Source organism: Drosophila mojavensis, unplaced genomic scaffold (assembly GCF_018153725.1).
Source record: "Drosophila mojavensis isolate 15081-1352.22 unplaced genomic scaffold, ASM1815372v1 contig_74, whole genome shotgun sequence".
Lineage (NCBI taxonomy): Eukaryota > Metazoa > Arthropoda > Insecta > Diptera > Drosophilidae > Drosophila > Drosophila mojavensis.
The window spans coordinates 9,275,862-9,294,218 of record NW_025318899.1 but is presented as its reverse complement, the minus strand read 5'-3'; the positions used below and the strand labels follow the sequence as shown (position 1 = coordinate 9,294,218).

At 36.2% G+C, this 18,357-nt stretch overlaps 3 protein-coding genes and 1 long non-coding RNA gene across 4 annotated transcripts; 3 read left to right on the top strand and 1 right to left on the bottom strand.

Moving 5' to 3' along the window:
- Positions 1-4,744: 4,744 nt before the first annotated feature.
- LOC122757630 lies at positions 4,745-6,693 on the top strand. Its single transcript, XR_006357725.1, has 3 exons — positions 4,745-5,229; positions 5,950-6,079; positions 6,146-6,693. It is a non-coding gene; the product is annotated as an uncharacterized LOC122757630 (long non-coding RNA).
- Positions 6,694-6,912: 219 nt separating this feature from the next.
- On the bottom strand, positions 6,913-13,754 carry LOC6581933 (tyrosine-protein phosphatase 69D). The gene is made up of 12 exons (XM_002007610.4): positions 13,477-13,754; positions 12,597-12,699; positions 10,469-12,306; positions 10,151-10,378; positions 9,842-10,085; positions 8,886-9,774; positions 8,465-8,611; positions 8,295-8,405; positions 8,044-8,223; positions 7,671-7,978; positions 7,467-7,602; positions 6,913-7,393 (listed from the first exon to the last, which is right to left on the bottom strand). Exons 1-12 carry the CDS (start codon positions 13,565-13,567, stop codon positions 7,316-7,318), a joined length of 4,353 nt encoding a protein of 1,450 aa, XP_002007646.2. The 5' UTR covers positions 13,568-13,754; the 3' UTR covers positions 6,913-7,315.
- Positions 13,755-14,041: 287 nt separating this feature from the next.
- LOC6581932 (probable small nuclear ribonucleoprotein Sm D1) lies at positions 14,042-15,161 on the top strand. The gene is made up of 2 exons (XM_002007609.4): positions 14,042-14,187; positions 14,638-15,161. The coding sequence occupies exons 1-2, from the start codon at positions 14,174-14,176 to the stop codon at positions 14,996-14,998; spliced, it is 375 nt and encodes a 124-aa protein (XP_002007645.1). The 5' UTR covers positions 14,042-14,173; the 3' UTR covers positions 14,999-15,161.
- Positions 15,162-15,369: 208 nt separating this feature from the next.
- LOC6581931 lies at positions 15,370-18,321 on the top strand. The gene is made up of 3 exons (XM_002007608.4): positions 15,370-15,582; positions 16,318-17,933; positions 18,000-18,321. The coding sequence occupies exons 1-3, from the start codon at positions 15,450-15,452 to the stop codon at positions 18,177-18,179; spliced, it is 1,929 nt and encodes a 642-aa protein (XP_002007644.1). The 5' UTR covers positions 15,370-15,449; the 3' UTR covers positions 18,180-18,321.
- Positions 18,322-18,357: the final 36 nt, after the last annotated feature.

The following is an 18,357-nucleotide window of genomic DNA, read 5'->3' as shown; positions in this document are numbered from 1 at the left end:
CTCCGAAAGCCAGCTCTGCTCAGCACGACGTTCTCTATGTTATTTATGGTTCACACCATGGCACAACTGTTTTTCTTTTTTTTTTACTTTTACATTAACTTAAGCTAAATAAGATAGCTGAAAATTGTATTTAATTGGTGTCTTAAGAAAAACGCATTATCCTGCGAGATAGGAGTGAGACGAAGTAGAGTTACTTTTGAGCAGAAATATACATAATACTCGTTCATCAGCTATGCATTCAAAGTGAATAATAAGAATATGAAGAAGTAAAAAGAAATATGAGCTATATTATATGATTGCAAATACCATATATAAAAAACTTTCTATGAGCGCCTTCGAATTTTATAATTGAATTATTCATTGATATTTTTCACTGTCCATTGATTTTATTCGATATTAATAGTCTTGAAAGTGTTCATTGGTATAATTCATTGGTAATATTACTACCCTAATTTTATATTATCCAAATACTCATTGACTCCACTTATTTTTGAAATTCATTGGTATTATCCTTTGGTATCATGTATTTTATTAATTATATTATTATTATTATTGCTATTAGTAATTTGTACTGTTTATTCATTGGTCTCATTTATTATTCATTAATATAATTATTTTATATCATGCTTTTACTCATAAAGTCAACATAAAAGCATAGGGTATATCTCAGACAATCATCATTGATAACAACACATCTATGGTCTCACATTCATAGTCAATCGTGCCTATTTGCGCATACATCAATAATTATGTAGCCTAGTGTAATTCCAATACATCCATTAATATATATTTATTTATTTATATAAGAAGAAAAAAATCAACTGGCTTTTCCAATATTAATGTACTCGTAATATGATATCGGCGATTTCTCAAAAACCTGTTCAACTTCTTTAGCGACTATTGAATCTCTCGGCGACAAACTAGTTTCGTTGGACCCATTAAAAATGTTTGCATTATTAAATGGTTAACAAACATGTGTTAGCATTTGTTCAAGTTAATGTTTAGGCATTCAATTATATTATAATGGGATGTAAATGTAATGGGAAAACATCATTAATTTCGCATAGAGTAAATCCTTTACTTTTTTCTCCCCTCTCTCTCTCTCTCCCTCTCTTTTTCTGTGTCTCATTCTCTTTCAGTTTTTTTCTTCTTTTGATTTTAATGTACGCAAGAGGGAAATAAAATACCATTATTGGCTTTGCAGAACCTTTTTGCCTATTCCTAATCCTTCGATGCGTCTAAATGGAATCAAATCCTCAAAATTGGATTGAAGAGCAACGCCCACTCTGTAGACAATCCAGCTACAGCTCCGGCTACAGCTACAGCTTCGGCTCAGACAGTTACGCATTTATGTTTATTTGGCCGTTCCACGTTCCACCCCCCGAGCCCAGTCGCCTTCTTAATGTGCCAGCCAAATGCTCAATTGCGGTGTCCCAGGACATGCCAAAGTGAACGGAATAGGGGATTTCCACTCAACTACATTGTGTTCTCAGCCAAAGTGGACTGCCTGATGCTGGATGCTAAATGCTGGCTGCTGAAAATGTAAACAGTGGAAAATGGAGACTCAATTACTTAAACGGTTAGTCCATTGTTCAACATACACAAATTTTCATATTTCTTATTTCTGTTTGTTTCCGTTTAGGTGCGATAGTCAAATATTTTCATTAACATGCAGATTTACCCAGCTGTTACTTATTTACAAGCTACGTGCAGCTCAACAAAATGGTAAATCAAGAGGAATGGAGTGTATGTATATAGATATGCATAGATAGAAATATTATTGGACTACTTGAGTACTTTTTATTAGCTTAGTAACTCTTTGAACTGTTTGGGTTTATTAACTCTAGCAGCAAAACTTTAGCGTATTGCCTGGCTAAACCCAAGCTTCAATGCACATCATCTTTTTGGCTAGTAGGCATCATAATTTATGATTGTGCTGCAGAAGCTCCTCCACAATTGGTGTGAGCCGCCAATGCCGAGGACCCAAAAAATAAAAAATAAAAAATAACAAAAAATAAGGAGAAGGAAAGTCGAACAGAAAAAAAGACTACGTCATACTGCGCAAACTGTGTCTGACCTGCACAGCAGGCGCTGGCGGAGTTTTGTTCTTATCTTATCCCGCTGTCGTGCCATGGAACAGAGAATATGTTCTTATTTGTGAAATTGCTTACTTGCTACGATCTGGCTAACTAGTTTCAACCAGGAATACTCCAACAGCCTCCGCTGCTGCTGCTGCCGCTGCTGCTGCTGTTGATGATGGTTTAGTCCGAGGGCCCTGTCATTGTGGTTATGTTGGGATTGTTAAACAACAATATATGCGGACAAAGAAACAAACAAGGGATTACTTGAAAATCGTTGATGGCTTGGTGCCATACCAATACCAGTGCCGTCTGGCCACTGCGGACGGACCCCCTGGCGACAAACACAGGCCACATCCGATGTTCTTTCACCTACATAACGTGGTTTGCACTCCCAACATCAAAGTTTACACAACAGCGAACCCGAACATGGTTCACAATCGATCGACAAACTCATCTTTGATCAGAAGAGTGAAGCTGATTAGACTATGGGAAGCAAAGGTATAGAGTATGTTTATTATAAGTAAGTAAACTACATTCATCATTGTATCCCAATGACAGCAGAAATCACTATCCTCTCTCTATTAAATAAATATTTAAATTATAATTTACATATTTCCTATTCCTATGTCATTTGCCCATGGTATATGCATCTATCCAATCACTCACTTCATTAAATATATATCGAAATCTACAGGAATAATCCTTTTACAATCAAATCCCATTTAGAATCATATCCCCCTTCACACCCATATCATAATCCCAGTTGTCTAGGGACTCCATCTATTTCTCTATGTTATCTTTCACTTTGAAAGAGTCAACTAATTTGCAGGCATTCCATTTGGATAGCTTTCTTGACTCTTCTATCTAATCGATTGCTGACAGTTCTCAACGGTAGCGAAATTAATTTCAGTTTCAGTGAAACCCCTTTTCTGTTCAGCTTGTTGGAATCTCACCCAAACGAATTAAGACACGTGTTGAAGCGACTTGATTTTAACACGGAAGCGTTCCAACCCTCCGGCAAACCCCGAAAACAGGAAAGGGAAAGCTCTATGGCAGTGGCAGAGCTACATGCTGTGAGTTAATTCCTTTCGATGTGGTTATGAATTAGGCACAACTCATCATTTGCAGCATCTGCGACTGTGCTTTTTAGGTGGGTGGGCGGACCGGTTCGCCGGTTGGCCGGATCGCCTTCACGAATATCGAATCAGACACAGAAACTTTGTGTTAACACCCGACCATTACATAGCCGAAAGGCATCTGCAAGAACAATATGTGGCACGTGGCACGTGCCTCACTGCCTTACGGCCGCACTGCAGTCGAGCGTCTTTATGTGACAACAAACAAATAAAACGTGCACCTCACACCCTCCAGCTGCTGAGCTCCAGACTCGTATGTTACAATGTATTTGATGTATACAAAATAACATTATGCTTTCCATATAAGTTTTTTCCTCTAACAATACGATTCATCATGCTTAGAAATATATTCCTAATATTACATAGACTTGGGCGAGCTCATGAAAAAACATTTTACTTTCTCAAGATCCGTGCAGACTTGTCCTAAAATTTATGTGAGTTTTTGCTCTGGAAAAGAAAGAATTCGTATTACATATAAATTGTTATATAAGTGTAGTGATCCTATCTGCTTTACTTCCTCCATAAGAAATAAAATACTTCTAGAATTACTATCTAGAGGACAGGCAGATGAACTTCTTTAAACTGTCATATCAATTACATCTATACCCATAAAATGTATATACGAGGGTAGTCTGAAATTTGTTCGACCTTCACTTGCAAATAAAGTATGATGGTGATGGAGATAGTGATAGACTAACATCAGTATGAACTATGAAGTTTTGTCTGACTTTTATCTAAAATGTTTAAAGACAAGATCTCTTTCAAGAATTAAAAAAAATTATTTTTAAAATAAAAAAATAAATTAATTTTAAATTAAGTTGAACACATTTTAAAACTGTTTTTCTAGTTTTGTTTTTTTTTTTTTTTTTTTTTTTTTTTCTTGAAAGAAAGTTTTTATTTTTAAATTATATCTATTTTGATACTTGGCAAATAATATCATATTATATTAATCTACCACATATATTTAAATAAATACATATATTTATTTAGCACTAAATATGTCGCTACCCAGTATAAATAACAAATAAATCGAAAGTCCCTTATGTTCCAGTTTTTTGCCTAAACAGTATCAAATTTCATTTCCTCCTGCAATCCCTTGACCAGCAGGCTTTAACGAGCATTATAACATAAAATCCAGCAATTTAAAATACTTAAAATGTGTAACAGTTGCTCATTTTATGAACAACATCATTATTTCACACTACTTAATTTACTGTTAGTCAAAATTCACCACGAATTACCAATTTATTAGATGTGTGCGTGTGAGTGTGCGTGTGTGTGTGTATGGGTGTGGGTGTTTGGCTATATATCCTGAATACTGATGCAATTGTACTTAACGTTGCGAATGGGGTGACTTTACCGCACAATCTCTCGCCCTCTCTCGCTCGCACCCATTGTAGATGTACGGCAGTATAGCAAACGTCAGTGATTCCCTGATTCCCCGGCAAAGGCATGCGCGATAGGTTTTATGAAGGTAAACAAGGAGCGTCGTTCGCTATTTGTGTTTGTTTTTACATCAGTGTCAGTGCACTGGGCACTGACTTTCGACACGTTTTCTGACTTAATTTTAGTTTATTGCTTTTTATGTATCTGTGTGTGTGTGAGAGTGGTGGTGTTTGTGTGTGTGTGTGTGTATTAAAAATCATTCATAGTATACGCACACCACCCGCTCGACTGCAGTTTATGAGCGACCGGCAAACAATTGGCATGCTCAGACTAGAACGTCGTCCGCCACGTGTTGCGGATGATATCCTTGGCGAATTGTTGGGCGTAGTGCTGCTCCTTTGAAGTCGCCCAGGACGCACTAGAGTCCGTTGACTTTTCCAATTGGTGGGGTCGTAACTGATGCTAAGACGTGAAATTAAGTCAGCCTCCGCTCAGCGCCGCTCAACAACGCGATTTTCCTCGGCTGAGGGGCTGGGGATGTTGAGCTCTACTTATGCCTGTGACAGATATAAACTTTTTGTTTACTGTTCTCACGCTTGTGACTACCAAATGACGGATTGAATTAGGTAAATATTTGTTTATGGAGCGCTGGTCCGATACACAGCCCTGGTTAGATAGCCCAACTACTAGAGCACCGGCACAAGTCGCCTGATTAAAGCCACATGATAACAATAATTGTTTTTCTTTTAATATATTCATCTATTTTTGTTTTCGTTTTTTTATTTTTCGTTTTGTTGTATTCCGAAAAAGTTATAAATGTTGACGCATGGCACGTGCCACAGTTTATCGTTATGATAAGCGCCAACAAGTGAGAGTGATCTAAGCGGGCGTATATTCCAAATTCTTCCCATACTCAAATCGTTGTTTTGGGCTGAGTCGTGTAGGTTGTCGGAAAATGGTAATTTGTATAACATTTGTTTAGTTTCGTCAAACTTTCCGATGAAATTTTTTACATATAATGCTTATAAGTCTCGAGTTATATTAAAAAAGATCTCGGTAGAATTTTATAGTCTTGTCCATTATCTTTTAGAAGTCCTTGATTCATCAATTGTAATCTAAGCTATCAATATTTTACTAAATATATTAAGATTTAAACAATTAATGTTTTAACTCCATTTTTTTTACTTAAAACGTAAAAAAATTGAAATGCAAAATTTTTTCTCTAGCTCCAATTCCCTTATTCGCCCCCTTGCCGAATTCATTCTCATATTTATCAAAAATGTACAGAAGCATTATTAAAACATTAACATTATCGGAGTTTAATTATTATTGATTTTATTTTCTAGCAACATTTCTTACCTTTAGCTTGAGCATATCAAATTGGCAAAAGGATATCAAACATCTGCATAGATACATTTCCAATCAGACATACATATGTGCATACTCTCCATATGTACTCCAAGCTGACCCCTCAATGTAATTTTCGCAATTCTATTCATTTAATTGCCAAATGCATATAAAAATTCATTATATTTTAAACAGAGCACGCAACGAGTGGCCTTTCACAAGTGTTGACACAAGTCTTCAGCTTTAACTGAAAAACATCATTTCCAGTTTGATGATGAATTCAAGTGCTACCCAGGATGCTATCTGGCACTCGCCCTTGCACTACCACCGCCGCCTCCACCGCCACCGCCACGGACGCTCTTGGCTCTGGGGCAGCCTGGCATGCAGAACTCTTCTGTGCAGCCGACAGTATTTGCACAAAAAAGTTAATTAATTTAATGAAAGGCTCGCAAACTAGTGTAACAAGTTCAGTTGTCATATAAGTACATTTGTAATTACATAAATAAGGCAGCCCACGTTACGGGTTCGTAATTAAAAGCATAGCCGCCTTTGCCAGTGGTTAGAGTGTAGAATTAAACATAATAATTCTTTGTAGCTATTTGTATAACAGAAGTGAAGCTGTTATTTGTCTTGGCCAATGGCTATATATTTGTCATATTTGCTTAAGACACATGCCCACAAATAAGCCTTTTACAGTCAAAGTTCTCCTCCTCCTCCTCAAGCTCCATCCCAACAAGAATACATGCAAGACTCTGTCGTATTTGGAATGCCAGTGCCTCACTTCACCTTGCGCTCATAACTATGATTCATCACACGCTCGCCTTTATATGCCCATTCTCAGGAATATATCACACTTTTAAGCCCACCCCATAGACATCTCTATACAGAGTTACTTTCGCTGAAAAGAGTAAGAAGCAATTCGCAATCTTTACACACACCTGCAAATAAAGTTAAGATAGATATTTGTTTGGTTGATAGCTGATATTTGTTTCGTTTCTCTCTCTTTCTCTAAGCTATTGTGCTGTTTTTCTTAAATGTAAAAGATACATATTTTATTTTATTATTATTACTTTACACATAATCTTATAAAATAAATTAATATTCATCCTTTGGTAGCTTTATCAGTATAAATACGCACATACAGACATACAAATATATGTATAAGGTTAAAAATAAATTGGTAAAAAAATGTATACAATCGTCGCACTCAAATACATACTATACGAAGATTCCTTGAAATGTACATTATTATAATATGTATGTATGTTTGTGTATGTGTGAGTATGTGTGTGTCTGTGTGTGTGTGGGCGTGTATGTGTGAGTAAAGTCAGCTGTATTCCTCTTATGAGTATATTCAATTCGTATTTAATCCTCTATGTTTTCGGACAACTTATGTAGATCTGAATAGTTTAATATGGCGCGATGTAGGAACTCGTATTGTGCCTAAAAGAATAAATATAATTAGTTATAATATATTAGTTTTCATTGTTTCATAGCAATCATGTATTATACATACGAATGAATTTAGAAGTCCTGGTCGCTGAGATCGCAATTTTCTTGTTATCGAACATATATCTACACTCTTTTCCAATCTAAGGTGCTGAACCAAAATGCACATCGCAACAAAAATTGAACTTCGATCAGTGCCCAAGCTGCATAATTAAATATAATTTATAATTAAAAACAATCTACAATATAATGACTACTAATAGTAAATTACCTGCAATGAACTGTTAGAGGAGATCGACAACCATTGTTTTTGTGATTCTTATAATGTTTGTGTGCTTGGTCTACCAGCTCAATAATGCCCCGACAGACTTCAGGAACTTCTCCATCGACAGTGGGCCAACCATTATACTGGAATTGAGTCACCTTAAGGGTATCGTCGATTTTGCAATTCGTTACATAGAACTCCCGACGAGTGTAATACGGACAACTTTCACTATGTACGTATTTTACGAGTATTTGATCATATTGTATTTCATCATCAGCCCAATAACGTGGACATTTCCTGGGACCGTCTCCAATCTAAATTAGAATTGTGGCATAGTAATTGCATGGAATAAAGTCAAACTGCATAATATTTTACTCACCTCGGATATCATAATCAGTGTGGAAACACTTTGCTCAGATATCATTCTCCAAAAATCTCCAATTGTGTTCTCCATAGGATCTTGTGCAATTATAAAGGACTCGCTATTATCATAACCCTCAATGAAAGAGGCATTTATATAGGTTGAATTATCGTTCGTTGGTATGGGGCTTAGAATGACCTAGAACAAATTAAATATAGATTACATTAGGCAACATATCAAGTGATTTACTTTTAAATTCGCACACTTACTCTATTACGATCGTATGGAATAATTTCATGGCATCTATTTTTCAGCATATTTTCCTTAGTTTCGCCTACGCTGCAAGTTTTATTTATCTCATCCGTTGTGTTCACAAGTTTCTTAAAAAGAAAGAAATTAAGTAATTTTATTTTACTGAGACAAATCATTGCTCACAAACCTCAAATTCCAATTCAAGCAAGCATTTTCCCTCATTCGGCTTGAATTTTAGATTCTCAATTGTTGATGGTAATGCATTCAGTGGTATATCCGTGTTTCCATATGTAGCAGTATCCAACAATGCTCGGTAAAGGAAAATGTATTGTTTCTGCAATGAGATTATAAATAAATGTATGTAAATATATAATAAGTAGGAGTAAGCTAGCCTATAGAGAAAATCATTAACTAATCTTCATTATCGTATCTACTGTATATCGTCAATATATTGTATTTTGACCATTATAATCATTATATTCTCATCATCTCATTACCGATTTGATTCTTGCTATTGTACATATTTGAGGTTTGAGCATCATAATCATAGCCATGACCCTTCTTAATAATAAATTCGTATCTCAGTATTGTCAACTAAGCCAACTTACCAATGATTGGACCAAAAAGTTACGCTGATGACGTAAATCGCACACAGTATTAAATATGGATACCATATTTTCTTCCTCCAACTGTTGCACAAGAGAGTCCAATGCGACTAGAGTACCTGTTCGACCGACACCTGCGCTGCAGTGCACCAAAATTGGACCTCTTTGCACCGAGTAGACCGAATTGATTTGACGAATAAACTTGATAATGCCATGCGGATGCTCGGGAGCCATAAAGTCCTTCCATGTCAGATAATGATACTGAGTAATTTGCCTGTGATCTTCCTCGTCGCCGATCAGATTCGACTTTGTGATATCTAGGGATCGTATAATATAATCTCCAGTCTTCCGTTCTGCGGTAAATTTAACTGAGATATCGCCAAACTGCTTCGAGTCGAAAACCTTCTCTGGCCAATACTTTGCGCATTTCGACTTATTATATTCCTCCAGATTTGTCAGCATAACAATAATCTCTAAATGTTGTTCCCAAATCATACGCCAGAAATCGCTAATTGTGCTTTCCATGGGACCTTGAGCGCAGATAAATTTCTTCCTCTCCTTATATCCAATGACAAAATTGGCATTTATATAGTCTGTACTCTGGTTTCCATTAATTGGCGATAGCTTAACCCTAGTTTGATCGTAGGCCTTTATATCTGGATATCTATTCTTGCACGCATTTTCTTTCATGTCACTATTCTTTGTTGTTCGGTCAGTAAAGCGATTTGGCAACATTTCATATTCCCTTAAGAAACCATAATCCGTATCCTTATGCCGATTTTTATAGGCGCTAACTAAATCTGCTTTATGAATAGGACCAGTATCGAAACCTTTCTGATTGCCAGACCCTATGAACTGGCTATGATTGTTCATCCGACGTCTAAAAAGAGTTCTGAAATTGAAATTTACAAATTATGAGCTCAAAGAAATTATAAATCAGACAAATCAGTTGTAAATACCTTAAGGAATCTCTTAAAGTTAATGTATCTTCGTCTGGCATTGCGTTCTTCGTCTTCTGATGATGGACTATCCAGAAAATAATAAAAATGACAATCACTCCTAGTGATATAGCAGCAGCCTTAATGCCAATATTCAAATAGAACTTTGAATCATCTAGGGAATGTATTTGTTCTGCCTCAGTCGCAGGCGTCATTACATCAAAGTAATCACTGTAAGCCATAAGAACCGTACTTCCAGACCGAACTATAATGGAAAAGATATATAATATTTCAATGCTCGCATTTGGGGCAGTTATATATTTAACTTACCTATAATCTCAAGGAAGCCAGTGTAATTGAAATTTATATCTATTTCGCCATCGTATATATCTCCAATATTATTTGCATTACTATTATTTGTATCTTCCTTTTCAGTGCCAACTGTGGGATTTCGTCGTATTCTCATTCTACTTCCTAAGACTTGTATGGCTTGCTCTGTTAAATTTCCATCTTTAAGTAGTTGTTCTTTTTGAATCTCTGCTGGAGTTGGGGCGGAATCTAACAATAAATATAATCAATAATTGTGATTAATAAGTTATCCAAATATATTTCTATGTATAAATTATAGTATAATCTCTAGTATCTTACCTATTTTCAAGGCACTTTCTTGTTTTCTTAAAAATGGTGCTCCGTCTAAGCATTTGCGACAGATATTATCGTTGTCAATAAGATCTTCAGGCTTGTTAAGGAAACGCATTTCGTCTCCTAAAAATATTTCCGATCTAAAGTATCGATTGCTAAGCATTTCAGCTATATAGGCATAATTATTGGTCTTATTATTATTGTTGTGCACTTCATTGTACGTAGCCACGTTTAGTTTCTCAGGAGCCGGCAGTTCGTTATTGCCATTGGTTATTTTGACTAGATACAGCCGATAGCAACAGATAGGTCCATTCCGTTCGCTAACTTTCGGTATATATAATTTTAAAACGTATTTTGGGCCATTCTTAACCTTTGTCCACATCGTTTTGCCAATTTTTTCGGGCGTAGAAATTGGCATGAAGCAGCTCACAACGGCAGCTTCTCCGTTTTTCTTATGTCTCGTAATTGCGGAGACTGTTGCAGTATAATTAGTATTTGGACTAACGCCTTCGTAGATCGTTTTATGGCTTGGCTCATCGACCCTACGGATTTTGGGGCCCCATTTCTTGGTTAACATTTCACCCTCTTGATTATAGTAGGTGTAGTTTCCTTCGAGGATAATCAAGTATGAAATGATCTTTCCATTTGGATTTTGGGGTACATTCCAGCTGAGAGAGATCGAATCCAGCCCAGAAATATTCTTATTATGGCAATGTATTTTCAAATTAGTTGGCTTCGTTGCAACACCATCCATGGTTGTACCATTCACTTTCTCTGACCAGGGACCGCAGGTTTTGGTCAGATCGCTGCATGCCCGCACTTGGAACTCGTAGTCCGTGGCGGTCTTCAGTTTATCAAACATGTACGGCAAATTTCTAGAGTTCTGTTGGTGGAAAGCTTTCTCAATCAATTTCGGCACATCACCTACTTCAGAGACCGTCAATTCATAGTATTGGATATATTCAATAAGATCCGGTGAAGGCGGATTCCAGCCTATCGTAATTGTCGAAGCTGTGCTGCCAGTTGTTTCAACCTTTGGTATGAATATCGGATCTTGATCCAAGGTAGTCACAGCAGATGGGTATTGATGGTTAGGACCCTCGCCAATCGAGTTCTTGGCCATTATGCGCAGATTATAGCTTGTATTGGGACTGAAATTCTCCAAGACATATGAAGTATAGTTGCCATTGATGATATCTTTATAATATTTGTATGCGGGCGAACCTGCTTGGGAATGCTGAATAAAATACTTTTGAACAGGATCATTGCCATCATTCACCGTCCAATTCAAGTAAATTTTACTAGCACCAACAGCTTTCGCATAATCGATGGTGGCCTGCGGCACTTCCATGACAAGCAACGTTATTTCTTTCGAAATGATCTCATCCTCAGCGTCGTTATGCAGAACACACTTATATGTTCCATTCTCCTTCTTATAAACCTCTGTTAATTCCAGTGTAAAGTTCAATTGTTTATCGCTCAGCTTGTGTATCGAGGCAGCGGCGTCTAGGAACGCAACTGGGCTTCCATCCTTCAGCCATTTCAGCTGCTTGTTTGTCGTTTCATTCTGTGGATATATCTCAAATACACAATATATAATGGCACTTTGCTTGATCTTTCGTTTAATGCTCTCAACGGTGCTTTCAATGATTTTCGGTTGAAGAAATGGCTGCAAGCTATACTCCACGGATGTATTTGTCACAGTATCTTTGCATGCATAGTTCCCACTGTCCGATATATTCACATTGCGTATGTAAAGTACATTCTTATACTTTTTGACATCATTACTTAAATTCGGATCGGCATTTTCTTCGGGAATTATTATATTCTCAGTTATTGTAAATCTGAAAAATGTGATATCAGAATAGTTTAGTAGTGTAAAAAGAAAAACATTGATTGCTAAATTTTTTACAAGATAGTGAATTGATTTCATAAGAAATCATTATTCATTTATAAGTCTGTATTTTGTTTCTCATAAGTTGTTTGCCATGCTGAATTTAATTTGATCGTGTTGGCTATTGTTATTTAGTAGTTTCAATAGGTTAGCATAGAATTATTATTATTATTATTTATTTATTAGATAATATAAAAAATATAAATCTAAAAATTATTAAACGTAGAATTATGAACGTACCTTGTATCAAATTTATAATTGGTTTCATTATTAAATATCCAAATTGCAGGTTTGTGTTCAGTCGCACATTCAAAAGATGAATTCTTTCCAACTTCAACCCATTCTAAAAAGAGAAAAGGGTAAGAAAATTAATGTTAATAATAAATGTTATCTTCATATCAAATAATTTTACTTTTAATAAATAAATTTACAATCTATATGACTGCTTCCTTCAGTGGCTGTTAAGATATTCTGATTAACGATAAATACAATCTGTTAGGCACCTCATGTTCTTGTTATCTGCTCTGTCTCTGTCGTTAATCAGTTCAATAATTTTTAGCTTGATTAGGGCGTTATTACTCATAGCAAGCATAGATAATAGTTTGTCTATAAATGAAAAAACAGTATACACTAAAAAATATATATGTGTAGATGTATATATTTTAGTAAATTTTAGTTTTTCCTATCTACTAGTTGAGCCAACCCTTAAAAAAATATTCAAAAAAAAAAAAAAATTCTTTGTCTGGTATGCTGCTGTCGAAAGACATTCATAGCCAACATAAAAGAGAATAGAAAATACATATCTACATGTCTGCAGATGATAAATTTATATTACAACGTCGTTGATTATTGTTAATAATCGCATTTATTTACATATATTTAACACTTTAAAGGTTTTGCAAGCGGCATAAACACATACACACACGACACACCTACATGCATACGCAAAAAAAAGTATGTATGTATATGTATATAGAGGTGTACAAACTTGTATACAGGCATTTGCGTGTAGAATATGCAAAAACAAAACACAGATGTATTGTGAAAAAACATAAACTGGCACATTAAATAGTTCAGCTTTTATGTCAAGAGCTAATATGCTATTAGTTTTCACATTTACCTGTTATATTTCCTTGCGCAAATAAGTTAATAAATAAGAAAAGTATAAGTATCACATAAGCATATATTCGGTGTTCGTAAAAACACGCCATCGCCTTCTAACTATGCAGATTCTGTTGAGTATTTCAAAGGGCACAAAGTCGTCCCTCTTCTTAAATATCAAATACACTTTAGTACACTTTTATAGCCACATAATTACAAAATTATTTATGCTTCTCGTTTAGTTAATACTGGCTGGAATCTTTTTGGCACAGGCGATGTGGTGTTGGAAAACAGTTGAAAAAAATGTTCTATGAAGTTATCTATCACACCCTATAGAAAGAACAAATATCTGCGATGTTGGAACGTGAGTGAAACTATCGAAACAAATATATCTTTATTAATATTTTAGTAATACTTTTTAATGTTGTCTATTTTATTTATAAATAGATAAAATCATAATTACTTCAATACTCTCAATACTTACCATACAATTATATTTTGATTATAATTTAAGAACGATTGTTTCACGCTATCCTGACTATACACTGTTGTAATTTCGATATCGATATAAGTAGATGCGGCTTTAATATTTTATTCTTTTTATTGCCGGCGCAGCTACGTTTGTATATATTTTGTGTTTGATAAAAAGTCAATTTTTATATAAAACACATAGTAGTAAAGTCATACGCGTGCATTGAAATACAAATATTTCAAAGATGAAATTGGTGAGGTATGAGAAATGTAAATTGTATTGAATGTAGTATAAACATGGTTGCTCTTTTATACGTATGTACATTTTTATATGTGCATGCGTGAATACAAATTAGCATGTTCAGTAAACGTTTGTTTGTATGAAGAAAGATATCATGATTAAAAATTAAATATGTCCCATAAGTTTTAATATTAATGCGTATGCTTATACTACGGAAAGCCTTCTTTGCCGGCCGCAGTTGCCAATTGCGAGGGACCTCAAGTAAACTAGATTGTGTGTGTGTGTGTGTATGTCTTATTCCTTCAGCGCCAAATTTGAAGATTGAAAAAGGGCACAAAGTAAAATCAGTAAATATGATGTTAGCCATGTTTTTAATTGAAGAATAACTTATTTGGTATATATTAACAATAACAGATCATTAGCTAATTTTCCATTTAATAATATATTATCTTTACTATTAATTTTTAGATTTCTGATGAAGCTCAGTCATGAGACTGTAACAGTTGAATTAAAAAATGGTACTCAAATTCATGGCACAATTACTGGAGTGGATGTGGCCATGAATACTCACCTGAAGAGCGTTAAAATGACTATTAAAAATAGAGATCCAGTCCACTTGGAGTCCTTAAGCATTCGAGGCAACAATATTCGCTACTTTATATTACCCGACAGTCTGCCATTGGAAACATTGCTTATCGATGACACTCCAAAGTCGAAGTCGAAGAAGAAAGACAGCGGGCGTGTTGGAAACCGTGGACGAGGCAGAGGCAGCCGTGGACGTGGAGGTCCAAGAGGACGTGGACGAGGCAGAGCTCCGGCTAGACGTTAAGTATATAGTTCAGAAAATGGAAAACAAATCTTATGTATGAATAACAATTACAACTGCCCGGTACAAATAAAATTTGGGCAACTTTTGAAAGAGAAATATAAATTCTGTGTTTGCCCAACAAAGCCAAACATTTGTATGAAAATAAATCTTACGTTCTACCATACTTGGCTATTATTTGTCTATACATTCATACATTTACATTAATAATTGGCAAAGCAGAAAGCAATTGGATGCCATAACGTTAAAATCCTTACAGATTCGATTCCTATTGTATTGTTATCGAAAAGTGTCGCACTACAATAATACAATCCACAAGCACATTTTATATGCGATAGTTTTTGCGGTTAAATATTTTTTCAATTACAATTTATGGTCACACTGTCCCTCAGTCAGAGTTCTTGTTTTTGTTCAACATTTTAAGTTTTCGTGTTTGCTGTTGAATTTGGGTATTATGCCACCCCCAAGACCAAAGGGGATAGGATTTACAACGGGGGTCACACCAGCTAGACCCAGTTCAAATACCCCCATGTCGGAAAGACAACAAATGGCTTTATTAATCCAAATGACTGCAACGTCCTCAACAGGTAAGCCAAAACATACAAATCTACTATCTGTTTATATGTACGCCGCCACTGTATATGTGTACCTGTGTCTGTACGTGTGTAATTGCGTATAGGTACATACATACTTTACAATAGCGTATACATACAACAAATTTTTGAAGTAACACGCAGCTACTAAATATGTGGGCGTAAATTGCAGTTAAAACTAAGAAATAAATACTTTTGCAATAACATTTATAACTAATGTGTGTGTGTGTGTATCTAGCGCAAATTTGGATTGTGATCTCATTTTTCTTTTATTAGCCCTACGAACTTTACTGTTAGGGTTATTGTTACATGAGTGCTGCCATAGATAACGCCCAATTGAGCTGTTCTGTGACATTTCTAATGTACCATTCTTATTTTTCTTTGCATACATGCATGTGTACATACTCACATACAGACAAATGTTAATTGTGTGTGCCGTCTCATATGTGAAAGTGTATGTGCATTTATATTTGTGAGTCGTATAACGAAAATGTCCTCCACATAATAATTAGGGTGGGGTTATTTTATATCCTTAGAAAAGTAGTTTGTCACGGAATGTGAAAGGCAGAAATAAAAATAGTCGTAGTTCTACAAACTGTATATAAATATATATGTGTGAATGATTCTCTACAGTCGTGTCCATATTAATATGTCCACCTCTTAATAGAGTCACACCTTAATAGCTACTAATTAAATTTGTATTATGTATTTGTTCTCTCTTTTACACAGAAACATCTCGTACGCATTCAAAGAAAAATGATAAAAAAGGTGATGCAGATGTTGAAGAAGTCACTGCCACGGATAAGCAGTTAGACAGCGTCAATGAAACCAAGGAGAAGCCAGCAACAGAGGATTCCAGTTCAGAGAGTAAAAATGCTGAACAAAATATAGCTCAAAGCGTGACAAGCACAAAGCGAAGTTATTCGGATGTTGAGGAAGACTTCGAGGAACATGGCGACGACGTAAAGAAGAAGAAACGCAAAGATTTGGATAATTTGAAAGACTTAAAGAATACTTCACTTAAGGTATCATCTAAGCTGGAGAAAACCTCAAAGTTGGCGTCCACCAAAAACTCGCCCTCAGGTAGTAAAATAAGTACGACAGTTGCTGACAAAGAGCTGGAGGTGAACAAGACTGTGGAGATTGAAAATGAAACAGAAGGCAGCGAGGATTATAAGAGCAATGATAGCTCATATAATGGTGCCTTGAAAGTGCCACCGCTGAAGATTGTAATACCGCAGCAGAATTGCTCGATCGACACGGAAGGTAATGTCCTGCGTACTGGTAAAGTAGCTGCATCGCGGAATGCGGCGTTGCCCTATGTTGTCAGCTCCAATAGTGATTCGATTGACACGGTGCTATCCAATCAATGTCTGAGCCCACATGAGAGTCCACAGAAAGTCAATATCGCCTGCTCGACCATACTCGATGATAAGAATATCAAGCTATTTAATGACGAAAAGAACCTAAGGGTCTTACGCAGCTCCTATCGCAGCGGCGTCACAAGCGCCGAACGCAGCTCGAACAACTCCTCCCCGCAAATGCAGAGCAGCTCCCCATCGCCAGCATCGTCGAATCATGCCAATGACAATGCTGATATCAAAGGCTCCTATACAAATATGACAGCTAGTCCCATACAGCATAATCAATTCGATCATGAGGTGTTGCCGAATGTACCGAGTCCTTCGACGTCCTCGACGTCATCGTCGAAGGAGATCAATTCATCTTCAAATGTTGAGCTGCATCCGCGTAAGCGAAAAATAAGACCGAAGAACAACGATGATAATTCGAAAAATTCTCATGCCGATAACTCGATGGCCTCTGGCGACACCCACCCGCATGATTATCCCTTTACGAATGGATTTCAGATGTTCTTGAATATTCGCAGGCAAGTGGAGAGGAAGTGGAGAAATCTGTATCCCGTTAAACCTAGACCACCTCAGGGCTACAACGACTATCTGCTCACGAAGCGTACTTATCTGTTAAATAAGAATGTGACGACGCCGGTAATCGAAGTGCCAGATGCCATTCCCGAATGTATGCGAGACTTTTATATCCAACAAGAGAAAGCCAGGCGAGATCTGTCCGATGCGCACACAGTGGAAAGAGAGAAACTCTGTTTGAGCGTAGAGCAGGAGATAATCCGAGTGCACTCGAAGGCAGCGAGAAGTATATCTGGCCAAGCTGCTCCCTATTCCGTGTGTACTTTTCTAAAAGACGATGAAATCTATAATATGATTACGCCGGAGCAGGACGAAAAGGAAAAGAGTGCGCGTTGTCGCTTCAATGGTCGCTTGCTGCTCAGCTGGCTTCAAGACGTTGACGACAAGTGGGAGAAGATAAAGGTAAGATGAACTCAATTGTATTTTACAGAAAGTAAAAACTAATGCCATACTTGCTTTTGTTTGCAGGAATCCATGGTCTTGCGACAGCATAACGAAGCGGAAAGTTTGCATGCGGTTCAAGTTATGGATTGGAATATGTGTCTGAAGAAAAACAAATTGTGTGATTACATTTACGAGCCAACCGTCGATAAGATTCATGTACCCATTGTTTATGTGGCTGACGATTTTGATATGTTGCCAGCATAAAATTGGGCTTGTCTCTATTCAATTTGCAGTAATTTATACAATGTAAAAAAAAAATTGTGGCTGGCGAAAAACGTGTCCAGACTTTTCGCTACTGACGAATGTAAAAATAATAAAGAGCACTTGACTAAATTTTTTTAAATAATTCCTTTTTTTTTTTTATTATTAATAACAAATAATA

Coding starts and splice junctions, on each gene's coding strand:
- LOC6581933 (XM_002007610.4), bottom strand. CDS start 13,567: ATGGCGTGTTTTTACGAACACCGAATATATGCTTATGTGATACTTATA. Junction 10,086..10,150: donor TGGCTTCCTTGAGATTATAG/GTAAGTTAAATA, acceptor TTTCCATTATAG/TTCGGTCTGGAAGTACGGTT. Junction 9,775..9,841: donor ACTTTAAGAGATTCCTTAAG/GTATTTACAACT, acceptor TTTCAATTTCAG/AACTCTTTTTAGACGTCGGA.
- LOC6581931 (XM_002007608.4), top strand. CDS start 15,450: ATGCCACCCCCAAGACCAAAGGGGATAGGATTTACAACGGGGGTCACA. Junction 15,583..16,317: donor GACTGCAACGTCCTCAACAG/GTAAGCCAAAAC, acceptor TCTTTTACACAG/AAACATCTCGTACGCATTCA. Junction 17,934..17,999: donor ACAAGTGGGAGAAGATAAAG/GTAAGATGAACT, acceptor TTTTGTTTGCAG/GAATCCATGGTCTTGCGACA.